The 26,763-nt window shown below is 44.2% G+C and overlaps 1 protein-coding gene across 3 annotated transcripts in view; it reads right to left on the minus strand.

Moving 5' to 3' along the window:
* The window catches only part of RHOBTB2 (Rho related BTB domain containing 2), a 52,294-nt gene that overhangs the window by 6,926 nt on the left and 18,605 nt on the right, over window positions 1-26,763 (minus strand). The window contains exons 1-9 of one of the 3 annotated variants that reach the window (XM_044279013.1): window positions 19,887-20,309; window positions 8,714-8,915; window positions 8,478-8,581; window positions 7,288-7,473; window positions 5,674-6,578; window positions 5,349-5,467; window positions 2,919-3,069; window positions 2,109-2,197; window positions 460-565 (exon numbers count right to left, since the gene is read on the minus strand). In XM_044279013.1, coding sequence (XP_044134948.1) covers window positions 460-565; window positions 2,109-2,197; window positions 2,919-3,069; window positions 5,349-5,467; window positions 5,674-6,578; window positions 7,288-7,473; window positions 8,478-8,581; window positions 8,714-8,915; window positions 19,887-19,897 — 1,873 coding nt within the window. In that variant the 5' untranslated portion in view covers window positions 19,898-20,309. The other 2 variants (XM_044279014.1, XM_044279012.1) reach the window with 2 other exon arrangements.

A 26,763-nucleotide genomic window follows, 5' to 3' on the forward strand; every position in this document is an offset into this window, starting at 1 on the left:
TCCTTAGCAGTAGCCCTTAGTCAAATCTGTTCAGTGACACATTGGGTCCACAACCGCTGCGTTACAGCAGACAACTGACACCGACCAAACAAACAAATGCAATGGAGAAGATGACTTTCTTCTGAAACCATTTGACTTTCTTTGGCTAGCAGTGACATGTAGACTGTCACTGGGTACTGCTAAACTTTTGGCTAGGTTTAATGTCTATGGCAATGTTCCCCAAACTTGTCATCAAGAAACAGGCCAGGTGGCACAGATGACTTAATTTTCGGTAATCCTCAAGACATTGCCTGTTTGGGTTCCCAGAGGACAGGTTTGGGAAACACTGGTCAATGAATCCTTATGACCCAACATGCTTCCATTACCAGGGTACCATCTGAGACTGATATAGTCAATGGGTACAGTGTACTGGCCATGAATCCTGCAATATTAATAGGATAAAATGATGGCCACACTCACCTGGTGATACCAGCTTGATTTCCCGGGGGAATTTCCTGCACACCCGATTATAATTTGTAGAGATGTGATGTAAACACCAGGCTGCCAACTGCTGAGCACCATGAAACTGAAAAACATATGGCAATGCAAATAGACATATTTAATATATACCATAGGAATTATGTGCAGATGATCCAGGAGCTCTGGTGATGGAAAAAGATACAGGGAACCTTGGAGAAGACTATGCCTGATTGAGCAATTACAGAAGATTCCCGGTGGGCCGATTGCCTTTATCATGCAGTGGGCCGCCGGCACCCAGCCTCACTTCTTCACACATGTGGCTTCCATGTTACAATGATAATTACAGGGCAGCCTTCTGCAATAAACATTGCAGGCCACAGCACTGTCATTATTATTATAACGCAAAAGCCACATGTGTGAAGAAGTGAGGCTGAGTACCGACGACCCCTCGGAGCAGCGATATGCATAATACGCATTGCAGGTCGCCGACAGCCCTGCCCTGCTGTGCTGTCTGGCATTACCATACCAGTGAGGCATGATCATGACAGCACCAGAGGCCAAAGTCACAACGTGTGAAGTAAGGCCGGGCGCTGACGGCCATTCTGTGCGGTCAGTATCCTGTGTCAAGAGTGGGGGCACTGTGAGGGTATAACTATTGTGTGAGGGCACAGAGGGGGCATAACTAATGTGTGGGGGAACATTTCCCATGTGGAAGCACAAAGGAGGCACAACTACTGTGTGGGGGCACTAAGGGGGCATAACTACTATGTGGGGGCACTAAGGGGGCATAACTACTGTGTGGGGGCACTAAAGGGGCATAACTACTGTGTGGGGGAACAAAGGGGAAACAATTACCATGTGGGAGCACAAAGGAGGCATAACTACTGTGTGAGAGCACAACGGGGGAAAATGACCATGTGGGGGCACAACTACTGTGTGGGGGCACTAAGGGGGCATAACTACTATGTGGGGGCACTAAGGGGGCATAACTACTGTGTGGGGGCACTAAAGGGGCATGACTACTGTGTGGGGGCACTAAGGGGGCATAACTACTGTGTGGAAGCACTATGAGTACTGGGCAGGATTGGGCATGTATAGACAGCCACTGGCCAGAGTCAGGGGCATAGCTTAATGTAAAAAAATGTGCCATGGCATGCTAAGGTTGCCACTGTATATATCCCTCTTTGGGCTTTTCAAAAGTTGGGAGGTATGCGGTGTGAAACATGCCTAATGGTTTGCAGACAACCAAAAATAGTAAAACCGCAGCACTCTCTTGTCTCATAAATTCCTTTATTCCATCAAATCCATGCGACGTTTTGACCTGGACGGTCTTTTTCAAAGCTTGAAAAAGACCGTCCAAGTTGAAATTCGCATGGGTTTGATGGAATAAAGGAATTAATGAGACAAGAGAGTGCTGTGGTTTTACTATTTTTGGTTGCCTGCTTGGAGGGACGCTACGGACTGGCATTCAACACCGCGTGCACCACCACATTAAGGCCCGTATACCCTTCAGTGCTGCTACACTCTTTAGCCTATAATGGTTTGCAGACCCCACCTATTTGGCTTGTCCCTTCCTACAACATGGGGCCACTTTAAAGTCCCCAATCCGCCCCTGTGCCAGGTAAAGCTAGACACCTGAAGGAAGTTACCTGAGCAGCTTCCAGTAACATAAGGGCTTCACCATCAATATCCTTATTATTCATGGAGGCATCCATCATGACCGACACTGTGTGTTTCTCTGCAAAGACAGAATAATATGTTCATTCTCGGCTGGTCGCACATGTGATGCAGACAATCAGTTGACAGGTTTGTCTCAAAATAACAGGAATTAGCTTCTCTTCATTAGCTCTAAGACTCGTCACTTCCCGCTACACTGTATACCTACTGTAATTAACATTAGCGGCAGGACACATTTTTGAGGGGCGCTTGGATTGAGAAAATTTTGGCATAGGGGAATTTTTGTGTTCTTCTTTTGCCTAATTAGGTTTTTAATTTTCCAACAATTTGTCTGTAGTAAGGGCTTGTTTTTAGCACGATGAGATTGTTTTTTTATTGCCACTGTTTTGGGGTAGGATATAACAAACAGATTAATATGAATTCTTTCAGGGGGGTAAGAAAACAGCAATCAGCGGTCTTGTCATTCCATTTTATATACATGGAAGTTATGGTAATGTCAGGGGTTGATTTGGCATTTCTGAGGCAAGCAAAGTTACCCGTAGCACCTATAAGCTCCGCCTCTGCTGGCCCACTAATAACAATGCATCCTGGACACTGCTCTACAGCTGGGAAGCCCCCCCCCCCCCCCCCACCCTCGGCAAAACCGGCTGCACGGGCAGTATTTCAGTATTTTCAGCTGTGGCCAGCAGGGGTCCCTCTAATCACTGGGACCTGAAGCATTTGCTTGGTTTGTGTGGTGGTAAGATCCACCCGTGTCTATGTGATGAATGTCCATTCCTTACCGGTCAGTGCTACAAGGTGCGGCAGGCAGAGCCTGTTTGCCAGTATGATGAGGTCCAAAGGGTCAAGGTCGGGTCCTGCAGTGAAGTGCCCCGTGTACAAGTACTCAAGCACTGCTCGCATACTGCCCCTGGAGGTGTACGGAAGAGCTACCTGAAAGCAGAGAAAAGCTGTAAGATTACGGTATTATTACTTTCACACATTACGTGTGCCGTAGGGTCAGAGATTCACTTACTAACCGTCCACTATGCTTTTGTTCAGATCAGTGTAAAAGTTTGGATCGAGAGGATTTTTTCCTGCATTTTTACATGGTCCCAATATCAGACCCCTATGATCCTAAGAATGAGAGGACCCCTGCTGACGTTTCCCTGTGGATGGGTAGTTGTAAATGCTCAGTCAGCACTGGGTCACCTATTCATATGTGCAGCCACGTGTCCACAGAAAATGAGGACCGTGGCCTACTCATTCTAGGGAGTGGTTGAGATCCCCCTACCCCAACCAAAAACGTGTCAATTGTAACGTTAACACAGACCCTCTGGGCATCAAAATGAAGACTGTATGGAAAACATTGTACCACTATGACAGGAATCACACCAGTCCTCAACTTACATTTTGGTTAGTCCAAAATTGAGGGTTGTGCTCCTTAAATTAACCCTTTTTTCCTCTAAATCCTTATAAAACATGAATATTTTCCAAAGGATAAAAAAAAGTATTATTATAACTGAGCAGTTGATTCTAAATGTCGAGCAGCAGCTGCAAAAGGTAATAACATTTATGGGTGTATAAACAGATAATAGCCCGTGACTAATGTAAGGAAAAACCACTTGGAAGGCCCAAACTTTAATATGGGGTTCAGTTTTGGACACCATACTGAAGTTGGAGAGGGTTCAAAGTCAGGCAGCAAAATGTATAAAAGAGTTGGAGGGTGTTGCTCATATTAAAATTTGTTATTTAGGCTTTTACACATTATATAAAGGTCCTTTTACACAGACCGACAATCAGGCCAATTGTCAGGCGGGTGAAGGTTTGTGTAAACTCTTGTTCCCGATCATTGGCCTGTTGTAAAAGATGCCATTGATCACCCAATAAACTTGCAAACGCTCGTTCATCAGTTGATCCAGTCATCATTCTGCCGGCAGCAAAGATCCTCGTTCCCATGCAGTAGATTGTACCGTGTGAGGAGGGAATAATGATTTTCTATGGGGACAAGCAATCATCAATCGATCGATTGTCCTCATACAGCGGAGTCGATCGCTACAGGTAAATGCTGTTCTTATCTCCACTGATGATCAGGCAATTATCAGGAACCTGTATGAAGAGCTTCATAAAATTGCCCGTACTTTATTTGTAATCCATATAAAACAGGGATACAGTGCACTCTTCAGTTCACTGTAATGTTCGAAACATGTCGACGAGTGGACTGTATCCCTGTTTTATATGGATTATACATAAATTATTGCCAATTTTATGAAGCTCTGTATCTTTCTTCATACAAGTTATGTACTACTGGCCGATGGGTTCCTTTGCTTCACCTGCACACCCTCAAGTGAGTAATGTGGAGCTATGGTGGTGAGCATAGTTTTCTTTGTTTTCATCAATTATCAGGAACGTCTGGTTCATTCCCGATAATTGCCTGACACATCTGTCAGTGTAAAAGGACCTTAACCTAAATGAATGTTCAGGCATATATAGCTGTCAATCAGTTTACCTACAGGCAAGGGAGGGGACAATATAACAGGTTGGACTATAAAGTGGTTGAATTCCTAAGTAATTGTCAGATAGCCTGTACATACTGGGTTATTCCCTGGGAGGCTACCTCTAAAAAAGAGGGTGGGAGGAGGGAGGAGGACAACAGTAAAGTTTCCCAACCAAAAGGTAGCTTTTATTTTCAATGCTGTATGAAAAAAAAAGATCAGCAAGTCTTGGTTCATGATGTGTACGTAAAGATGGAAATATCAAAAATAGTTCCTTACTATCGGCAATAATGCACGGTTGTGAGGAGAGAGGTGGCCAAAGTAATATGAAGAACATTACGTATTAGTAAATTCCAGAACTGTAGCTCCATACCTCTATAAGAAATGTCTGGCGGTCACCTATTCTCTGTTCTCCAGTCATCTGCTAGGTTGTGGAACATAACATTATGCTACAGGTCATCTGAGAAGGTTCTCATTCATCCAGGTCATGGTATACCTCATAGCTTCAGTCACGCAAATGCAATCAACAAATCAACATCTCACCTCCATGAGGTCCTTCACCTCGTATTAATTAATTACGATAAACATGCATTACCAGTATTTAATGCCCAATATTCCGTGTACAAGCCATTCTAATTAAGAAAGCCAGTTGGGTGACCAGCAAAATGTATTCTAGAGAAAAATACCACAAGTCCAGTTGCTCTGACTTCTTACTACTGATATGCTACAGGTCCTCACCTCAGATGTGCTGCTTTCCAAAAAGGGCCCCCCGAACATGGCTGCCATCCAGTCGCAACCGGAGATAAGCAGCGGTTTATGGGCGCTTATGGTCCCATTGTCCAGAACGAAAGTGACATCTAATAGAAAAGAAAAAAGACAAAGTAAATGGAGAGAATCTAAAAACTGAAAACTGCCACCTAAATTTGGAAAGATCCTATTAATTTTTCAGTATTTTATGTATGGAAAAAATACCATTTCAACACTATTCTTGGTATAAAAAATTCCAGTGTCCCTGACCAAAAAAAAAGGAGTATAATGCAAGTATAAATCAGCCAATTCTCACCAGAGAAGATCCCTTTTGCCAGACATTCCTTGATGCGATTGCTCCTTCTGACATGGAAAGCTCTAGTGATCTCTTGGTTCATGAACGCTTCTCGATTCAAGATATTGGCCACCATCATACGCAAGTCGAACACCTCCAAAAGCTCAGCAATGTGGGCCACCTCCATCAGCTCAGGCTCTCTTTCATCCAGTCGTCCAGTGTACAGGTATTTGAGCACAGCTCTGAATGGTCCAGGCCTCACTGAGCTGTCCATCTTTACCACTGTTACTCTTCGGGCCCTGTAACCAGGAGGATCCTCCAAAACTCCACTTCGTATGCTTTCAAAAGCCCTGCTCCACCCTGACAAATCTCTGTCTCCTTCCCGTCCCAATGTACCATCACTGGCTGAGGTTCTCATTCCTCCTCCCTCAGTTTCCCCCGAGCCCTCACAAGCATCAAAACTTGAGGCACGTAGGAGGGGATCCCTGGCTTTAGATGGTGAATCTCCATCCTCCAATAGGAAAAGGTCACAGAATTTAGAGGAAGCAGTGGAGAGGTAGATGCGGTGGGCATAGATACGAATCCTTTCTTGGACCACCAGCACCACATCGGCACAGGATGCTTCTTCTAAAAGGTGTCCAGGATGATCTTCACTCTGAGCAGGAGGATCAGGCACAATGATAACAGGCGGAGGGGGCCGAGGAGGAAGAAAAGGGGCTTGGGGTAGAGGTTTTCGCACACTTCTCAAATGTGACTTCCAAAACTGTAAATGGCGACGAGATATGAGCGCTGAACGGATTGCATTATCAAAAACTTCCTTGATGCCACATTGCGCCACCACACTGGTTTCATAGTATGGAATACCTAGTTCTTTGGCTACTTCCCGACCTTTTTCAGGTGGAAGGATCTCCTGGGGGCGAATCGGCCTGAAAAAATAGATAAAATAGTTACCATTTTTTTAATTCTGATTATGAAGCTGCCTTTTCATGATGGTGAATTACTAGACAGGCCTTCTTTTTGGTGGGTCTTTGCTGCGAGAATCTTTTCACTGCCCTGGTCATGGAAATGCATAGGGATGTTGTATATATTTTAAAGGAGCATCAGATGCTTCCCACTGGTCTCTGCTTCCTGGTCCAGAAATTAATGCTCAGCAAATCAGTGGCCTGGACCAGGAAGCGGAGATCAGTGTGGGCCATGTAAGTGCAATGCTTTTTGGAAAAAAAAAAAATGTATACATTTTTTTAGTTTACATCATGTCCCTTATATAAAAAAATAAAAAATGCCAGGACAACCCAACGAATATACACTGGGTGCATATGTTTAGACTAAGGATCCAGAGAAGCCTGGAACATTTCATTTCTATTTAAAGTTTTTATCTGGAGATTTTCCTGTGATCAGCTAAGCTGAAGAAGGAAGAGTCTTCAGTGCTGCCAAGCCGCTTCACATTCCCAGCTCAGTACAGCATCAATGAGCTGACATTTAGGATGGGACAGGTGTAAGGAAAGGGCTGGTGGTGGCTGGGCAGCCTCAGACACTTAGATGTCATGCCAGCTCACTAATGGATTGGCACTGATATTAGATTATTATTATTAAGCGTTTTTCTATATCTAACGAAGAATATTCAGAGGAAACAACCTGGCAAGGGGGCGTCGGGCGCGGTTCACTGCTTCCAGATCAGCATAGCGAAGGTCCAATTGGCATCCAACCAGAATGACAGGGGCTCGGGGGCAGAAGTGCTTTATCTCTGGGTACCACATTGTTTGGACATGTTGCAAAGAGTGAGGATTTGCAATGGAAAAACAGAGAACAACCACATCTGACCTATAAAAGACAAGAGGAAGAGAACACAAGAAGGCAGATTAGAGGAGAGCTGTAGAGGGACCTAATCTCTGGTGCCTGAGTGGGCGTAAACACCTTCTTACACCATCAAAGAAACCTAAATGGCACATTGTTCATATGTGACCGCATTTCAGAGAAAAATTAAATTTTATTATATGCAAATGGTTCTCTAGGAACAATGGGGCATTGCCATTACACCTAGAGGATCTGCTCTCTCTCTGCAACTGCTGTACCGCGCACATGTAATGGGTCAGTCAGTGTCATAGCTACAAATCTGCTGATAGATGTCTTGTCACCACGAAATGCAGTGCAATCTGGAAGCAGCATGTTATAGATCAGGAAGAGCTGAGCAGCCTTCCTTCGTGTCCAACTATCAGTGACTGACAGCTATCTCTGTATACACACTTACACAGAGAATGCTATCATCGACTGATAACACCTCCTCACGTACAGCTATCAGTGACTGACAGCTGTCTCTGTATACACACTTACACAGAGAATGCTATCCATCACTGATAACACTTCCCCTGTGTACAGCTATCACTGACTGACAGCTATCTCTGTATACACACTTACACAGAGAATGCAATCAATCACTGATAACACCTCCCCTGTGTACAGCTATCAGTGACTGACAGCTATCTCTGTATACCCACTTACACAGAGAATGCTATCAATCAATGGTAACACCTCTCTCATGTACAGCTGTCTCTGTACTCGCACAGAGGTGGGTCCCGCACCCATCAGACATTATTGGCATATCCTAGCAATATGCCACCAATGTATAAGATGAGAAAACCCCTTTAAGTTTCGGCTGGTAAACTCTGCCACTGCATGTGATACTATATTTCCCTGCAGCAGCTGCTCCGGGGAGATTCATATCTGGCTTCCTGTTATTGCCAACTTTCCTCGCATGTTTCCAGGGGTTTCATTCCTAAAGTGATTGGAAGGTGGAGTTTCACTTTAATACATTGAAAATACCATACCTTCCATAGGCAAAGCGTCTGTCTTTATGATGGTCTCCAAAAGTGTCCCAGAGCCTCAGTGACACACTGACATCATCGACAACATCACGGGAGCGCTCCAGCACCTACAATATGGAAGAAGGAAAAGACGTTGATGGGTCTGATGGGACCAGGCCGTAATCCCCGATTGCTGGACTTATTAGGTGGGGGGACTCATTGATGCCCCAATGGAACCCATACATGTAAATGATGCTTACCTCTTGGCACACACGGTACTGATCTATGGCCCAGACGGTTGGCACATGTGTGGCAAGAAGCTGGTATTGCGTCAGGGTGGCGTTGCACGCCCGTGCGCAGATCAGGCGAGTCTTCCCAACCGCATTGTCTCCGACCACCACGCATTTTATCGTCTCAACATTAGGACGCTCATAATCCATATCAGTGTCCAGCAGCTGGGATCTGTATGTTGGTGGAAAGAGACATGATGATGGCAGGAGGCCGATTTTTATGGATCATACTATTATGGCGCACATCAATAGTTAAAATGAGCCCCTTCCCCCACTGTTTATACCATCAAATTATCCATCTCAGGGTAGGAGGCCCCAGAACTGATCACCCTTACTATCCCTTCTGGTTCTCACACCATTTCCCCCTTTCTTGTTGCTGTGATTTTATATAAGGGGGCCTCCGAGCATGGTTTATACAACGTAAAAAAGGGGGACAGGACTTGCCTGAGATCGCCCCTTATCATGGGCCCCCACAGCAGCAGCATGCACTAACCTTGGTATTGAAAACCTCTGTTAAAAGTTAAAGGGCCATTTCAGATGATAGGTGATAACTATTAGATAGGTGGGGACCCCATCAATCATGCGAACGGGGGCTTCGTATGCCCTGGAATGAACAGAGCGGGCGGTTGCACGTGCTCGTGGACACTCCATTCATCTCTATGGGAATTCCGGAGATAGCGGGGAGTTGTACTTGGCTACCTCCGGAATGCCCATATAAATGAAGGGAGCTGCCACATGCATGTGCAACCTGCTGTTCCATTCATTTCAGGGGGGCTGCAGAGGGTACAAGGCCCCTATTCTAGTGATCGCTGGGACCCCCACAGGTCTAGTAGTTATCCCCTATCCTGTGGATACGGGAATACTTCAAACTATCAGAATATCCCTTTAAAATGACAGCAGCGCTGCAGTTCTGTCCACTACAAGCAGGGCCAGCATCAGCACCTGCCGGGGCCCACTCAGGGTATGCTGAAGTATCGCTGTACAGGCAATCCCTCAGTGCTACTGAAGATTGCTGTATGGGGAATCCCTCAATGTTACTGAACAGTCAGGACTATGGCTATGAACATGAAGGGGGTATCCCCAAGCATTATCAGTATGCTTGGGGACACCCAATATATTTAAGTCTAAATTAGCCTCTATTTCTGAAATGTTTCTGCCAGGATTTGAACTCACATTTGAACCTTCTACATTAGAGGCAAGAACCCTAACCGCTGAGCTATGAAGCTCAATGCTAAACTGTACTAGAAAAACCTCATAGTAGTTTCTCATGTATTAGGTATTCCTATACAGCAGAAGTACAATTTTATATTCTTTTTAGTAATTGTAAAAAAATGTATGCCACAAAATAAACGTCATTACTATATATATATATATAAAATCATACTTCTGATATACAGTATATGAATGCATAATATGTGGGAAACTACTACTGAGGTTTTTAGCCATAATATATGTACAGCAGGTTAACATGAAGCTCTATAGACCAGTGGTTAAGGTTCTTGAATTTAATGTAGAAGGCTGCGAGTTTGAATCCCAGCATAATCACTTCAAAAATAGAGACTAAATAACTTATATAGACACAGCAACCTTTTTAATTTGTGTAACTATTATTTTTTGTTGGGAAAGGTGGCAACCCTAACGCTGGGTTCACACCTGAGCGTTCTGAAAGGAGCGCTCTGTATGCGCGATTGTACCGGCGTTTACAATCGCGCATACAGAGACAAGCGAACGCCCATTGTCGCGCGTTCCCGTAAGTCTATGTACGGGAATGCGCAACAAATGCCCCAAAGAAGCTCATGTACTTCTTGGGGCGTCAGGCGTTTTACAGCGCGATCGTACGCGCTGTAAAACGCCCACGTGTGAACCATTCCCATAGGGAAGCATTGGTTTCTCCTTGTTGAGCGTTTTACAGCGCGTAGGAACGCGCTGTAAAGCGCTCAGGTGTGAACCCAGCCTTACAGAACTGCTGCTCCCTGGTGACCCCCATAACACATTTTTATAGTTATGTCTACAGAGATGTGTGGGGGCTCATTTGAGGGAAATCTGTCTTTTTTTTTTTACAATATCATTTTGGGGTGTGTATAACTTGATCACTTTTTATAAAATTTTCTTGAGAGATAAAATGATGAAAAAAATGGCAAATCAGCCTTTTTTAATTTTTTTTCTGTTACATCCTTCAACATATTGGCTAACTTTTTTTATATTTTAATAGTATGGGTGTTTTCGCATGCGACGATGTCCATAATTTTAAGTGGGGTGATTTTTACGTTTTAAGTTTAATATTTTCCAAACTTTTTTTTTAAACTTTTTTAAAATTACTTTTTTTATTAGATTGCAACTTTATACAGAATAATGGAAATTACTCCATTATTCTCTATAGAAATCACTATATCACAGTTTAGTGCTGCCACCCAGTGGCCTGAACTGGGGTATAATAACAATGAGCCTGGAAGCCTAGTACAGGCTGCGGTTCATTTTTAGAACAGGGTGCTTTCCCTGATCTCCGCTGGGGGAAGGCGCGTCTGAGCAGGAAGCCCGCGCTTCCGTTTTTTAACACTCTCAGATACCGTGGTGACATTAGACAAATGCCACAAGGGGGCCCACTGAGATTTATCGCCCAAGGGCCCACATGAACCTGGAGCCGGCCCTGACTACAAGGTTGATGGTGCTGTGGAGTTCTGGTACCAATGCCTCACCAGCTGATCACGGGGTGAGGGCTGCCGATCCATTAGTGATGGCCCTTTAAGGCTAGGTCTACACGACGACAATAAGTTGCGCGACAGATAGGGCACAACTACACTGCAACATTTGTAGCGCAACATTTTGTTGCACCAATGTCGCGCGACAATTTTTATAATGGCAGTCTATGGTGTCGCACTGCAACATGCTGCGACTCCGACGCAACAGTCGCAGAAAAATCCATCTCGAATGGATTTTCTGCGACTGTTGCGTCGCAGTCGCAACATGTTGCATGTTGCAGTGCGACACCATTGACTGCCATTATAAAAATTGTCGCGCGACATTAGTGCAACAAAATGTCGTCGTGTAGACCTAGCCTTACTTTAATACTTAGGACACCTGATGGATTTTTCACAGCAGAATCTCGATGATTCAGCAGAAAAGTCCCTATACAGGTGAATTTTGCAATCGATGATTTCACCCCTTGTATATCAAAGAGTAAAATTAGTATTAGGCCTCATGCACACGACAGTATTTTTTCACGGTCCGCAAAAACGGGGTCCGTAGGTCCGTGATCCGTGACCGTTTTTTCGTCCGTGGGTCTTCCTTGTTTTTTGGAGGATCCACAGACATGAAAAATGAAAAAAAAATCTAAGTCAAGTTTGCCATTGAAATGATAGGAAAAAACGGACACGGATCACGGACACGGATCACGGACACGGATGACAATCTTGTGTGCATCCGTGATTTTTCACGGACCCATTGACTTGAATGGGTCCGTGAACCGTTGGCCGTGAAAAAAATAGGACAGGTCATATTTTTTTCACGGCCAGGAAACACGGATCACGGATGCGGCTGCCAAACGGTGCATTTTACGATTTTTCCACGGACCCATTGAAAGTCAATGGGTCCGTGAAAAAAAACGGAAAACGGCACAACGGCCACGGATGCACACAACGGTCGTGTGCATGAGGCCTTAGATAGCGGCACCACAGGTCATTGTTTTCTGCACTGTGTGGATGAGATCTTGTAAAACCGCCTTCACTTTGTTTGCACTGTATTACATTGCAGATTGTTTGCCTCAACAATCACGTGTGAACATGCCCTTCAGGTTCTGCTATTTTATGTAACCTCATTGCAGAGTCCAAAATTATGTAACTTTAGTAAAACACTAGAGGGAGAGATTTATCAAAACTGGTATGAAGTAAAACTTGCTTAGTCGCCCATAGCAACCAATCTGATTCCACCTTTCATTTATTTGAGCTCCGCTGGAAAATGAAAGGTGGAATCTGACTGGTTGCTATGGACGAATAAGCCAGTTCTACTTTACACCAGTTTTGATAAATTGCTGTTTAATATCTCTGCTTGCAGAAAATGAATGGAAACACTCTTGTCTACAACCAGCAGGTAAAACCTAATCCTGGCCTAGGACTACATGGCGATCTTGACAAAAGTTTGCACTTTCACTATCAAAGTGAATTGTTGCCCATAGCAACCAATCATAGCACAGCTTTCATTTCGGATTCTGCCCTTGAAAACTGAAAGCTGCGCTGTGATTGGTTGTTATAGACATTTTTTTCTATTAGGTTGTTTTCATAAATATGCCCAGAGTGACTAACAGCAGGCATAGGCCTTATCTGAACTGCTAGCAGTAAGAACTGCCTTTGTTGCCCATAGCACCCAATCACAGTCCGGTTTTCATTTTTTTATGTGCTCTGGAAAAATGAAAGGTGCACTGTGATTGGTTGCTATGGACAACAAAGACAGTTTGTCAGAAAATGTCGATTTCATGAGGCCTAATGAGAAAGTTGCATATAATGAACCTAATAGGGGAGATTTATCAAGACTGACATTCCCATACGCCTGTGCGCCGGAGTGAGATGCATCTTATTCATCTGCCTCTTAGGCCTCTTGCACACTAACGTTTTTTTTTTGTTTACGGACAGTTTTTTGCGTTCCGTATACGGAACCATTCATTTGAATGGGTCCGCCAAAAAAAACTGAATGTACTCCGTATGCCTTCCGTTTCTCCGTTCAAAGATAGAACATGTCCTATTATTGTCCGCATAACGGACAAGGATAGTACCGTTCTATCAGGGGCCAGCTGTTCCGTTCCGCAAAAAACAGAATGCACACGGACGTCATCCGTATTTTTTGTGAATCAGTTTTTTGCTTACCGAAAAATACTGAAAAAGCCATACGGTCGTGTGCAGGAGGCCTTAATCAAAGAGGAGGCTCTCTGGCCCTTTGTGTTCCAGAAAATAAATAATTATCACACTAGTTTGTGGTGTAAATGATAGTAAATCTGGGGGGAGGCAGAGGCTACACCCCTCCTGCTTCACCATTTTCTATACACTTTAATATGAAACATAATTTGAGACTTTTTAACAAAAGTGACATTAAAGGGAACCTGTCACCAGTTTTATGGTGTCCTAACTAAGGGCAACATAAATAAGTGGCTGATTCTCTTAGCAAAATGCCGGGTCACTTTCTTTAATTGACCCAGTCAATCTGCCAACATCTTGTATTGAGAAGCTCCAGCTGATAATGATGAGTCATGAATATTCATGAGCTCCTGACTCTCCCCGCCCACCTGCTGCTGAATGACAGTTTGTTTCCATAGGAATCAGCAGCAGGTGGGCAGGGGAGTGGCTATAGCTCTGAATTAAATATACGCTGGACTCAATGACATCACGCCGGACTCCAATCAGCTCATTGGCATGCGGCATCTTTGTGTGTATATTATGAGGTAACCATCTGTCACACCAGTAAGTGAATACATTTAAGGTACGTTTTAGTAGTTAATGATTGTAAATAATTAGTTAGATTATAATCAAATATCCACATGACAGGTTCCCTTTAAAGGGCATCAGTCAGCAGATCTGTACCTATGACACTGGCCGACCTGTTACATGTGCGCTTGGCAGCTGAAGACATCTGTGTTGGTCCCATGTTCATATGTGTCCGCATTGCTGAGAAACATAATGTTTTAATATATGCAAATGAGCCTCTAGGAGCAACGGGGGCGTTACGATTACTCCTAGAGGCTCTGCACTCTCTGCAACTGCCGTGCACTCTGCGCTTTGATTGACAGGGCCAGGCAGTGTAAATGTGATCACATCTGGTTCTGTCAATCAAAGTGCAGAGGGCACAGCAGTTGAAGAGAGAGCAGAGCCTCTAGGTGTAATGGCAACGCCCTCGTTGCTCCTAGAGGCTCATTTGCATATATAAACAACATATTTCTCAGCAATGCGGGCACACAGGAACATGGGACCAACACAGATGTCTTCAGCTGCCAAGTGCACATGTAACAGGTCAGCCAGTGTCATAGGGACAGATCTGCTGACAGATGACTTTTAAAGCATTGATAAAACTCCCCAATGTGTTTTTTTTTTTGGGCAGTTTTCGATGTGGTTGCAGTTTGCGGTTGTTAAAGGGGTTGTCTCCTCTCAGACATCCTAGCAATATGCCACAAATGTCAGATAAGTGCAGGTCCCACCTCTGGGACCCGCTGCTATCTCCAGAAAAAGCACCCCCAAAGTGAAGCAGACCCATAGAGGTGAATGCAGAGGTGGCCGCGGTGCACTCTACATGCACCCCTATGGGACTTCCGAAAACAGATGATCGCGCTTGGCTATTTCCAACAGAGGTGAAATCGCGCAGGAGCAGTGTGTTCTCCTTCGCTCTGGAAATAGACGTAGGTCCAAGAGGTTGGACCCGCACCTATCTGACATTGGTGGCATAGCAATATACCACTAAAATCTGAGGTGACACAGTGTATTAAAAACTGTGGCAAAAATGCATTTTCTTCCTATTTTTAACAGCACCTCAATGTGTGAACGCATCCTTATTTATAGATTCCAGTGCAACACAAGTTTAGCACTTAGTGTAGACCAGGCATGTCCAAACTGCGGCCCTCCAGCTGTTGCAAAACTGCAACTCCCAGCATGCTCTAATAGCTGTAAGCTATCCAGGCATGCTGGGAGTTGTAGTTTGGGAACAGCTGGAGGGCCGCAGTTTGGACATGCCTGGTGTAGACGCAAAAGTTGCAATCGGGCCCTGGTGCCTGAGGGGACCCAATGGCAACTCTGTCACATAAGAAGAAACCAGTATTATAAGCGTCTCATGGAAGGGGGGCCATTACTAATTTTCCACTAGGGCCACAGAGCTTGGGTAGGGCTACAGATTATATACACAGGAGGGGTCTTCCTAGGTACGGACTGTAAGGCTGGGTTCACACCTGAGCGTTTTACAGCGCGTTCCTACGCGCTGTAAAACGCTCAACAAGGAGAAACCAATGATTCCCTATGGGAATGGTTCTCACCTGGGCGTTTTACAGCGCGTACGATCACGCTGTAAAACGCCCGACGCCCCAAGAAGTACATGAGCTTCTTTGGGGCGTTTTGTCGCGTGTTCCCGTACATAGACTTTCGGGAACGCGCGACAATGGGCGTTCGCTTGTCTCTGCATGCGCGATTGTAAACGCCGGTACAATCGCGCATATAGAGCGCTCCTTTCAGAACGCTCAGGTGTGAACCCAGCCTAAAGGGGATCAGCACCCATGTAAGAAATACAGGTTTTGGAAATAATATATGCATTATGTTGTATTATATTTTATAGATTATGAGGGATTTATTTGTGTGAATCAGAGACGAGTAGGCGACTGTACGCATTAGTATGTACCGTATCTAGCTCCTTTTGTCTTAAGCCTCATTCACACGTCAGTGTTTCACGTACGTGTTCTCCGCAGATAGCACACGTCCCCATTTATTTGAATGTGTGTTTTCAGACATCAGTGTTTTAGAACGGTCCGTGGATCCGTGTTTTCAGCACGGATGCATGTCCTATCTTGGTCCGTGTTCCCAGATCCCTCCCGCCCCTTATAGTCAATGAGTCCGTGGAAACCACGGATGACTTCCATGTTGCATCCGTGTTTCACTGATCATTAAGAACAGATGCTTTGAAAATTATTTTTCAGCTGCTCAGTGTCAGTGAAACACGGATGGTACACGGACAGCAAAAAACGGACCCAACACGGATCCTTCACAGACAGCTTCATGGATGCATCAATGACCACCTGCTCACGGATTTGAGCACGGACACAGACGTGTAGGCCTTGTAGGATTCTGTACCTCTTACATATGCTGAATGGCACAGAACAAAAGGCACCCAAAATGTGTGGTGAACAAGAGCAAAGTGTCATAAAATGCTAAAATAACGGGTTGACCATGACTCTGGGCAGGCCCACAGACTCTCAGATTACCGATGTGGGGCGTTGGCAAGAATGGGGGTTGAGAACTTTCAAGGGATAAAAGATCCATGCTTTGGGGTATGGGAGAAGCTGGAGGAAAAGCTGGAGGAGGCTGGGAGAAAGGGGACAGGAGAGGAGACTGGTGGACAGACCTAAAAAGGCCATGTGTGGTAAATATGAACTGTAGGGTTTAGGCTTCATTTACATAGTCAGTATTTGGTCAGTGATTTCCATCAGTGATTGTGAGCCAAAACCAGGAGTGGATCCTACACAGACATAAGGTAGAAGGGAAAGATCTGCACCTGTTCTGTGTTTTGGACCCGCACTTGGTTTTGGCTCAAAATCACTGATGGAAATCACTGACCAAACACTGACGATGTGCGAATAAGGCCCTAAAGAGTTGTCTGTTGTATAAGTTTGTCATCTTGGATTGGTGAAGTAATTATTGCTATATGTGTCTCTCTTGTTCATTTCTTGTTGTTCCACTGTAACTCCATACTCATCAATAATAACTATGGTATCAATTTTCCACATTATACAATATATCTTTTTCTATACGCTCACTCTTGTGTCTCATTTATTGCATCCAACCTCGCATCAGACCAAATAAGAGGGTGTATTGTATACAGTATTTATATATAACAATTTCTTACACCCAGATCCTCAGATAAGGTGCCGCCCTGATGTCGCTGGTTCTTAGCCAGTTGGTGACTTGCTATAATATAATGGGTATTGATCGTTATCTGCCTCATTATTCACTCACCACGGATGCTGCCAGGCCCCTTACAACAAAATGGCCATTAACGCCTGAATTTGTTAGGGCCTAAGAGATCGGCAGTTCGGCCTTACATGAGCCGTCTGCATTCTGTGAGCACAAACCTACCCCTCTACTTACTGTATCATAGCTACACCTACCAATGGCGTATATCCCATGCGGTAACCCAACCTGGCGCTGGAGTCTATAGGAAATTATTAAAAAAATCTACATACAATGGCGCACATTTGCTGAGCTCACCAAGATTCTGGCGTCAATTGCACCAAAATGTGGCGCAATTTGGTGTATCTAGGTTTAGAGAAATTATCTCCACCTAGCCCAAGGGAAAGGAATTGCCTAATCGGCAACATTTTGAGCCGAAATTGCACTCAAATTTGGGCGTAAATTCTGTCTGAAACTAAGCCAACCAATAAATTGTCTATCCCCGCACCACATTCGTCATCCGGCCTGAGCCCCTGTGATAAATCAGGTGCCACACACTCCAGCCTGATATGCGCCATTCCTCGCAGTGCCACACCGCTGTACCACAGGGTATTCTCCATTCCGGGTTCGGACTGAAACATCACAACCAAAAGTCACGTGTTTTTGAGCTCATGCTATTCTGATACTGCATTTGATTACATGGAGGACTTGCAGTAAAACATATATTACTTGCATCAAAATAAAGAGTGCACGGTGGTACTTCAATATCATCGACCTATAGGATAGGTCATCGATATCTGATCAGTAGGAGTCCGACTTCTGGCACCCCGGCCGATCAGCTGTCTGAAGAGGCTGCAACGCTCTGGTGAGTGCTGCAGTCTCTTCCTAAGCCAGGGAGATCACATTCATTGGTCACACGATCTAGTGAATGGGACTGAGCTGCAATACCAAGCACAGCCACTATACAATGTGCGGCGCTGTTCTGGGTGAGCTGTGAGGAGGACGTGGACCCCAAACAGCTAGCCAGGGTGCCAAGTGTCAGACCCCACTGATCAGATATTGAGGACATATCCTAAAAACAAGTCATTAATATTCTGCTCCCAGAAAATCCATTTAAAAACTTTTTATTTAGTTTTTTAATTTTTTGGGCAAATTTTTTGCTTGTTTAGAAACATTATGGCAAAGAAAACACACAAAAATGAGTTCGTGTGAATACATCCTAGACATTATTATAAGAGACAAGAACTGTTCAGATACGGGTCAGACAAGCAGGAATAATCTGAGCTCTACATAGTGCGAACTCCGAGTCCCAGAATGTGATACATTTACCTATACCTCTATTACATAAAGCAGAGCTGAGTTGGTAATAGGTAAGAGGGCTAGGTTTTATCATATGCAGCTGAGCTGTGTTAGCTAGATGAAGCAGAGCTGCGCTGGTCATACGTTGTTGTGCTGAGTTTGTCCATTGGCGCCTTTCATAGTGACATCACCAGGGTTGTAGGGGAACCTGAAGGGGCCAAAAAGGTCTCTCTGCTTCATACGAGACCAGTACATAGTATATGCTCAATGAGGGCCCTGCTTTGGATATCACAATGCATTACCGCTCGTTTTACATAGGACTGCAGGTAAACCTACTGCATTATCTGCACTCTGTAAAGAAGGAGCAGTAACGCAGCCTGTACGAGGGCAATGACCAATTTGGGAATGGGATGGCACGGTATACCAGCTGGGTCACATTACCAGTGCCTCCATGCATGGCTCCATCTGCAGTATTAGGGCTCATGCACACAAACGTATTTTCTTTCTGTATGTGGAACCATTAATTTCAATGGGTCCGCAAAAAAAAAACGGAAGTTACTCCGTGTGCATTCCGTTTCCATATTTCCGTTCTGCCCAAAAAATAGAACATGTCCTATTAGTGTTCGCATTACAGATAAGGATAGGACTGTTCTATTAGGGGCCGGCTGTTCCGTAAAATACGGACTGCACACGAACGTCATCCGTATTTTTGGTGGATCCATTTTTTGCGGACAGCAAACTACATACGGCCGTGTGCATGAGGCTTAAAGCGACGCTACATAATATCTAGAATTGTGCCAATCGAAAGGCCAAGGATGAAAGACCAAATAAGTTCAAGCTCAGCATTTATAAGACAAAACCAGGTCGTATTGCGCTGCCAAATCCCGTGTCCCCCGGGGCACGAAGCCTGGTTAAAAAAATAATAACTTTCTCGCCCTATTTAGATTATGCTGAGAATCAGGTCACATTCTTCAGGCTGAGGATCAAAGTGCAGGAGCAGGGAAACCACAGCGCCTACGCAGCAGGAAAAAAATCACATGACACGGGTGCACAAATATGACACATCAATATTAACAGTACCCCCCCAAAAAAATATATATATATAACAGGTGCAGCATGCAACAAAAATCACAAGACCCCTGAGAACCCCGCATCCACCGACATCACTCCAGTCATACACACACATAGCTGATACTACACCAAGTCTGGTCCCATACATGGCGGCCATGTTGTCACCCGCGCATCCTCTCCGCAGATCGGAAATCGACAGGCCAAGGCTATGGGTATACGTGCCTAGCTCTATATACACATGGATAGTGTCGGTGTGTGCGTGTATCCATCTATACCCATCTGTGTGTGCCCGGCTTCATCTATTGGGAGCTGCAATGGGTGCAGGAACAGATGGGTGTCTGCAGGATGCCCGATGCTTGGTGTCCTTGCTGATCTAATATGAGATCTCGTGTCTGTTTGGGAATGGGATGGCACGGTATACCAGCTGGGTCACATTACCAGTGCCTCCATGCATGCCTCAGTGTATGCGTGCTGTGCATCCAGATGCTGCAGCGTGTATAGCCCTGTGTCATTATGAGAGTGCCTGTAGCTGTGATGGGAGCAGGTTGCGATTTCTGGTTTCCAGCGGGGAGGTGTGTGTGTGTGTGTGTGTGTGTATGCATGTGAATATGTGTTTCCAATGAAGGGGAGGAATTCTATTCTAACTGGAAGGGGAAGTCTTGAGCGCCACCTGCAGACACCATTGTGTAACTGACGTCTTGGAAAATCCAGATGCTGCTGCTGCTCAGGATCAGTGTGTTCTTTATATAATATGCTGACAGATACGGAACGGGAGCCATACATAGAACATGCTGACCTCTCTGTACAGATATCGCACTGGATTTCGTAAACATGCCGTGAAATTGGGGCTGTCATACAGACAAATAAAGAGGACAGATTGCACAGGATTAGAAAAGCCGATGCCGAATGCCAAGTCTACTATATTACGGTTTCTTATTTATTACTGCAGTCATGTATGGAGCCATAGGTATTCTGTGTGGGTTGTATTATGGCGACATTCTCCCACAGAAGCAATTCTAGGGGGCATCAGCTGGAAAAACCCTCATAGGTCTCCCTATGGAGGTACAGTAGAGTCCCAGAGGTGTGGATATGCCATAAATGCTTGCGATGGGAATACCCCCTTTAAAGGGGTAGTCCAGGATTTCAACCCCTTTAAATGAGTCCGCATAGCGTGTGGTGTCTAATTAAAGAATCATACTCCGCTACCCGCTCACCGCTTTGTTCCAGGGTGTCCTAGCCCTGTTCAGCAATCTTCCAGTACATGGCCAATGACGGGTGGCACATGGGTGCAGTCATTGGCTGTGGGCATGACCCCGACAGTCCTGTGGTGGGAAGCAGACAAGGTAGGCTACTTTCACACTGCTGTTTGGTGCGGATCCGTCATGGATCTGCACAGATGGGTCCGCACCAATAATACAACCGCATGCATCTGTTCAGAACGGATCCGTTTCTATTATCTGTAACATAGCCAAGACGGATCCGTCTTGAACAACATTGAAAGTCAATGGAGGACGGATCCGTTTTCTATTGTGGCAGATTGTGGCAGTGAAAACGGATCCGTCTCCATTGACTTACATTGTGTGCCAGGATAAATCCGCTTGGCTCAGTTTCGTCAGACGGACAATGAAACTCCGCAAGCAGCGTTTTGGTGTCCGCCTCCAAAGCGGAATGGAGACGGAACGAAGCCACACTGATGCATTCTGAGCGGATCCTTTTCCATTCAGAATGCATTAGGGCAAAACTGATCCGTTTGGGACCGCTTGTGAGAGCCCTGAATGGATCGCACAAACGGAAAACCAAAACACCAGTGTGAAAGTAGCCTTAAGTACCATACAGTCACCGAACAATGCGGTGGGGGGGGGGGGGGGGGGGGGGGCGGTGAGTATGATTATTTTAAAAGGTACCACAAGCAGAAATAATAGAGGAGTGACACAACATAGAGTCATAAGAATAGATGCTCCAGAATAGTTATTATACAGGGGTTGCAAGTAGTGACTAAGGGCTCTTTCACACTTGCGTTGTCCGGATCAGTCGTGTACTCCATTTGCCGGAATTACACGCCGGATCCGGAAAAACGCAAGTGAACTGAAAGCATTTGAAGACGGATCCGTCTTCAAAATGCGTTCAGTGTTACTATGGCAGCCAGGACGCTATTAAAGTCCTGGTTGCCACAGTAGTAGTGGGGAGCGGGGGAGCGGTATACTTACCGTCCGCGCGGCTCCCGGGGCGCTCCAGAGTGACGTCAGAGCACCCCAGGCGCATGGATGACGTGCCATGCGATCACGTCATCCATGTGCGTGGGGCGCCCTGACGTCACTCTGGAGCGCCCCGGGAGCCGCACGGACGGTAAGTATACTGCTCCCCCGCTCCCCGCTACACTTTACCATGGCTGCCAGGACTTTAGCGTCCTGGTAGCCATGGTAACCATTCAGAAAAAGCTAAACGTGAGATCCGGCAATGCGCCGAAACGACATTTAGCTTAAGGCCGGATCCGGATCAATGCCTTTCAATGGGCATTCATTCCGGATCCGGCCTTGCGGCAAGTCTTCAGGATTTTTGGCCGGAGCACTAGTGAAAGGTCCTCTTTAAAGGGGTCGTCTCACTTCAGCAAATAGGATTTATTATGCAGAGAAAGTTAATACAAAGCACTCACTAATGTATTGTGATTGTCCATATTGTCTCCTTTGCTGGCTGGATTCATTTTTTCCATCACATTATATACTGGTTGTTTCCATGGTTACGACCACCCTGCAATCCATCAGTGGTGGTCGTGTCTGCACACTACAGGAGAAAGCTCCGACCTCTCTGGTGGCCGGGACAGTAGGTGCTGGTGCTTTTTCCTTTTCTCATGTTTCCCTTGTGCAAGCACAAAGCAAGTTCCATTGTATGTTGTCAAAAGAGTATTAATACTTTTTATTATTTTATTTTGACAGTGTAAACTAAGGAAATTAATTGCACAATTTTTCCGTTTTTATTTCGTTCACATTGTGCGTTTTTTCATGTTGTGGACCTAATTTTGGTTGGGGTTATATATTGGTTGTTACCTCGCAGCATGAAATGTCGCATTTGATGTAATTTTAGATGTGGATTCTATTTGTTATGTGTGGCAAGTTAATGAGCATTCCTTGGCAAGGGGTTTGTATATTCCCACCCCTGACTTACGGTAATTGGAGGTGGGATATGTATTTAAAGCCCTGCAGGGATAGTCTCATTAGGTTACGACTAAGAACACACCTGTGTTTGAAATGCGTCAACCATGCCGGGGTGAAGGTTTGTGTTTATGTGAGTTACATGCTACAAGAAGAACAACTGAGTTTTATTTTAAGTGATGGAACTATTTTTTCCTATTCTCAACAAGAGTGATTTGCTCGGCTCGTTCCGTGCACACGGCTGTGGATTGTGAGGTGAGCTGGAATTTCTTTAATGTGCTTTTTCCTATAGTGTGCAAGCACGACCACCACTTCTGGATGAGAGGGTGGCCGTAACCATGGAAACAAGCATCGTATAATGTGATGGAAAAACGAATCCAGACAGCAAAGGAAGCAATATGGACAATGACAATACATTAGTAAGTGCCTGGTATTAACTTGCTGAAGTGAGACAACCTCTTTAAGCTTAGATTCGCATGCAGGAATTTCCGCAACGGAAAATCAGTCCATTCACCTCGACAAGATCTGAGAAATGTGTGCAACTAATCTGCCAGGTGTGAAGTCACAGTCCTCCAGGGTGATGGCGGCCACTCCAACCCATGACCGGTGTGACAAGACACAGAAATTATGGAATTGTTATTTATGAAAGTGCCGATTATTTAGGCAGCGGGTGACGTTAGGCTTTACGCACTGTATATATATAGATATTAATATTTAGGAGCGTTGCAGATGCAACCTGACACTTCTTGGTAGGTTCTGCCCACATACCCCCCATGTCATAGGCTCAGTTATCAGAATGTACAAATCCAAGCCCCCCTCCACACCCTCGCCAGCTTACGCCCCCCACACATTGTCTACCTAATACTTGTCTCCAGTCTATTATGTACACAGTCCGCCTGTACATGTCATATACCCACATGGTGCCGCTCATCACCCACTATCATTTACATATCCATTCCGCCCGGGACCCCCGCCTTGCATTGTGGACCATCAGGAGTCATTCCTAGGGACGCTGCGTTCTGCTGCTTCGCTGTATTGCCTACCCGTCTTTCTCTGGACATAATTACATGATTGATACCATGGGCGTCTCCTAAATGTTCTATGTGATGATGCCAAGGACATGTAGTTCAAAGAAAAAAAGCAAAACAATGTATATAAATGTATAGTAGAACCAAACACTTAACCCCTTCAGGACCCTGCCATTTTTCACCTTTAGGACCCTGCCATTTTTCACCTTAAAGACCAGGCCATTTTTTGCAAATCTGACATGTGTCACTTTATGTGGTGATAACTTTAAAACGCTTTTACTTATTTAAGCCATTCTAAGAATGTTTTCTTGTCACATATTGTACTTCATGTCAGTGGTAAATTTGAGTCAAAATATTTCATTTTTATTTATAATAAAATACCACATTTACCAAAAATGTGGAAAAATTAGCAATTTTCAAAATTTAAATTTCTCGGCTTTTAAAACAGATAATGAAACCTCCTAAAATAGTTATTACTTTACATTCCCCATATGTTTGCTGTTTGGATACTTTTGTAAATTACATTTTCTTTTTTTGGGACATTAGAAGGCTTAGAAGTTTAGAAGCAAATCTGTTTCAGAAAATGTTTCAGGTCTGAAGTCACTTTGTGAGGCTTACATAAGAGAAACCACCCATACATGATCCCGTTTTAGAAACTACACCCTCAAGGTATTCAAAACTGATTTTACAAACTTTCTTAACCCTTTAGGTGTTCCACAAGAATTAAAAGAAAATGTAGATGACATTTCAGAATGTCACTTTTTTGGCAGATTTTCCATTTTAATCCATGTTTTCCAGTAACAAAGCAAGGGTTAACAGCCAAACAAAACTCAATATTTATTGCCCTGATTCTGTAGTTTACAGAAACCCCCTATATGTGGTCGTGAACTGCTGTACAGGCACACGGCAGGGCGCAGAAGGAAAGGAACCCCATATGGTTTTTGGAAGGCAGATTTCACTGGGATAATTTTAATTTGCTATGTCCCATTTGAAGCCCCCCTGATGCACCCCTAGAGTAAAAACTCCAAAAAAGTGACCCAATTTTGGAAACTACAGGATAAGGTGGCAGTTTTGTTGGTACTATTTTAGGGTACATATGATTTTTGGCTGCTCTATATTACACTTTTTGTGAGGCAAGGTAACAAAAAATAGCTGTTTTGGCACCGTTTGAATTTTTTGTTATTTACAATGTTTATCTGACAGGTTAGATCATGTGGTACTTTTATGCAGCAGGTTGTTATGGTTCTTTGTTTCAGTTTTACATAATAAAGCATTTTTGAAAAAAATATTTTTTTGTGTCTCCATATTCTAAAAGCCATAGTTTTTTTTATTTTTTGGGCGACTGTCTTATTTTTTCAGTATGAGATGACAGTTTGATTGGTACTATTTTAGGGTGCATATGACTTTTTGATCGCTTGGTATTACACTTTTTGTGATGTAAAATATATGGCTTTTTTTTTTTTTTTAAACATATGCTCTTTATTGTGCTATGTGCCATAGTTTAGTAATATATGGCTTTTTTGACACTTTTTTTTTATGGTGTTCACCTGAGGGTTTAGGTCATGTGATATTTTTTTACAGCAGGTTCTTACGGAAGTGCCAATACCTAATATGTATACTTTTTTTTATTTATTTAAGTTTTACACAATAACAGGATTTTGTAAACAAAAAAAAATCATGTTTTAGTGTCTCCATATTCTGAGAGCCATAGTTTTTTGCGGGATGAGAAGACGGTTTAATTGGTATGATTTTTGGGGTGCTTATGACTTTTTGATCGCTTGGTATTACTCTTTTTGCGATGTAAGGTGGCAAAAAATAGCTTTTTTTACACTGTTTTAATTTTTTTTAAGGTATTCACCTGAGGGGTTAGGTCATGTGACATTTTTATAGAACAGGTCATTACGGATGTGGCAATACCTAATAGTCTGAGAGCCATATATTTATTTTTTTTTGGAGCGATTGTCTTAGATAGAGGCTCATTCTTTGTGGGATGAGGTGACAGTTAGATTAGTACTATTTTGGGGGACATACGCCTTTTGGATTGCTTGGTGTTGCACTTTTAGTGATGTAAGGTGACCCCAAAATTTTTTTTTAGCACAGTTTTTATTTTATTTTTTTGACGGTGTTCACCTGACGGGGTTAGGTCATGAGATATTTTTATAGAGCCGTTTGATACGGACATGGCAATATCTAATATGTCTACTTTTCTTTTTTTCCCTATTTTTAAAAATAGGACGCTTTTTTATTTATTTTTTTACTTGAAACTTTTAATTTTTTTGTAAAACTTTATTTTTTTAACTTCTTTTTTCACTTTATTTTTTGTCCCATTCTGGGACTTCAACTTTTGGGGGTCTAATACCCTTTACAATGCATTATTACAATACTTCTGTATTGTAATTATTTGGCTGTAAGTGTAATACACTTACAGCTTCCTGCCTGTGAGATCCATAAGGCATCGGGCTGCCATCGGGTCCTCGGCACAGCAGCACGGGGACCCAATGGCCACCCCGCACCCGGCAGGATCCCGCATATGCTGCGGTCAGTGCTGGCCGTGGCAGTGCGAGGGTTAATGCGAAGGCATCTGTGTTTTCACCAATGCCGGCGCATACAGCAGAGGTGTTGCTGATCAGGCGGGCGCAGCTCCTGCACCTGCCCTATCAGCCCGCCGTTCATGTTTGGCGGTGGTACTTATGGGTTAAAGGGCATCTGTCAACAGGTTTGTAGCTATGAAACTGGCTGACCTGTTACATGTGCACTCGGCAGCTGAAGACATCTGTGTTGGTCCCATGTTCATATGTGCCCGCATTGCTGAGAAATATGATGTTTTAATATATGCAAATGAGAAT

The sequence above is a fragment of the Bufo gargarizans genome, chromosome 2 (genome assembly GCF_014858855.1).
Source record: "Bufo gargarizans isolate SCDJY-AF-19 chromosome 2, ASM1485885v1, whole genome shotgun sequence".
In the NCBI taxonomy this organism is placed as follows: Eukaryota; Metazoa; Chordata; class Amphibia; order Anura; family Bufonidae; genus Bufo; species Bufo gargarizans.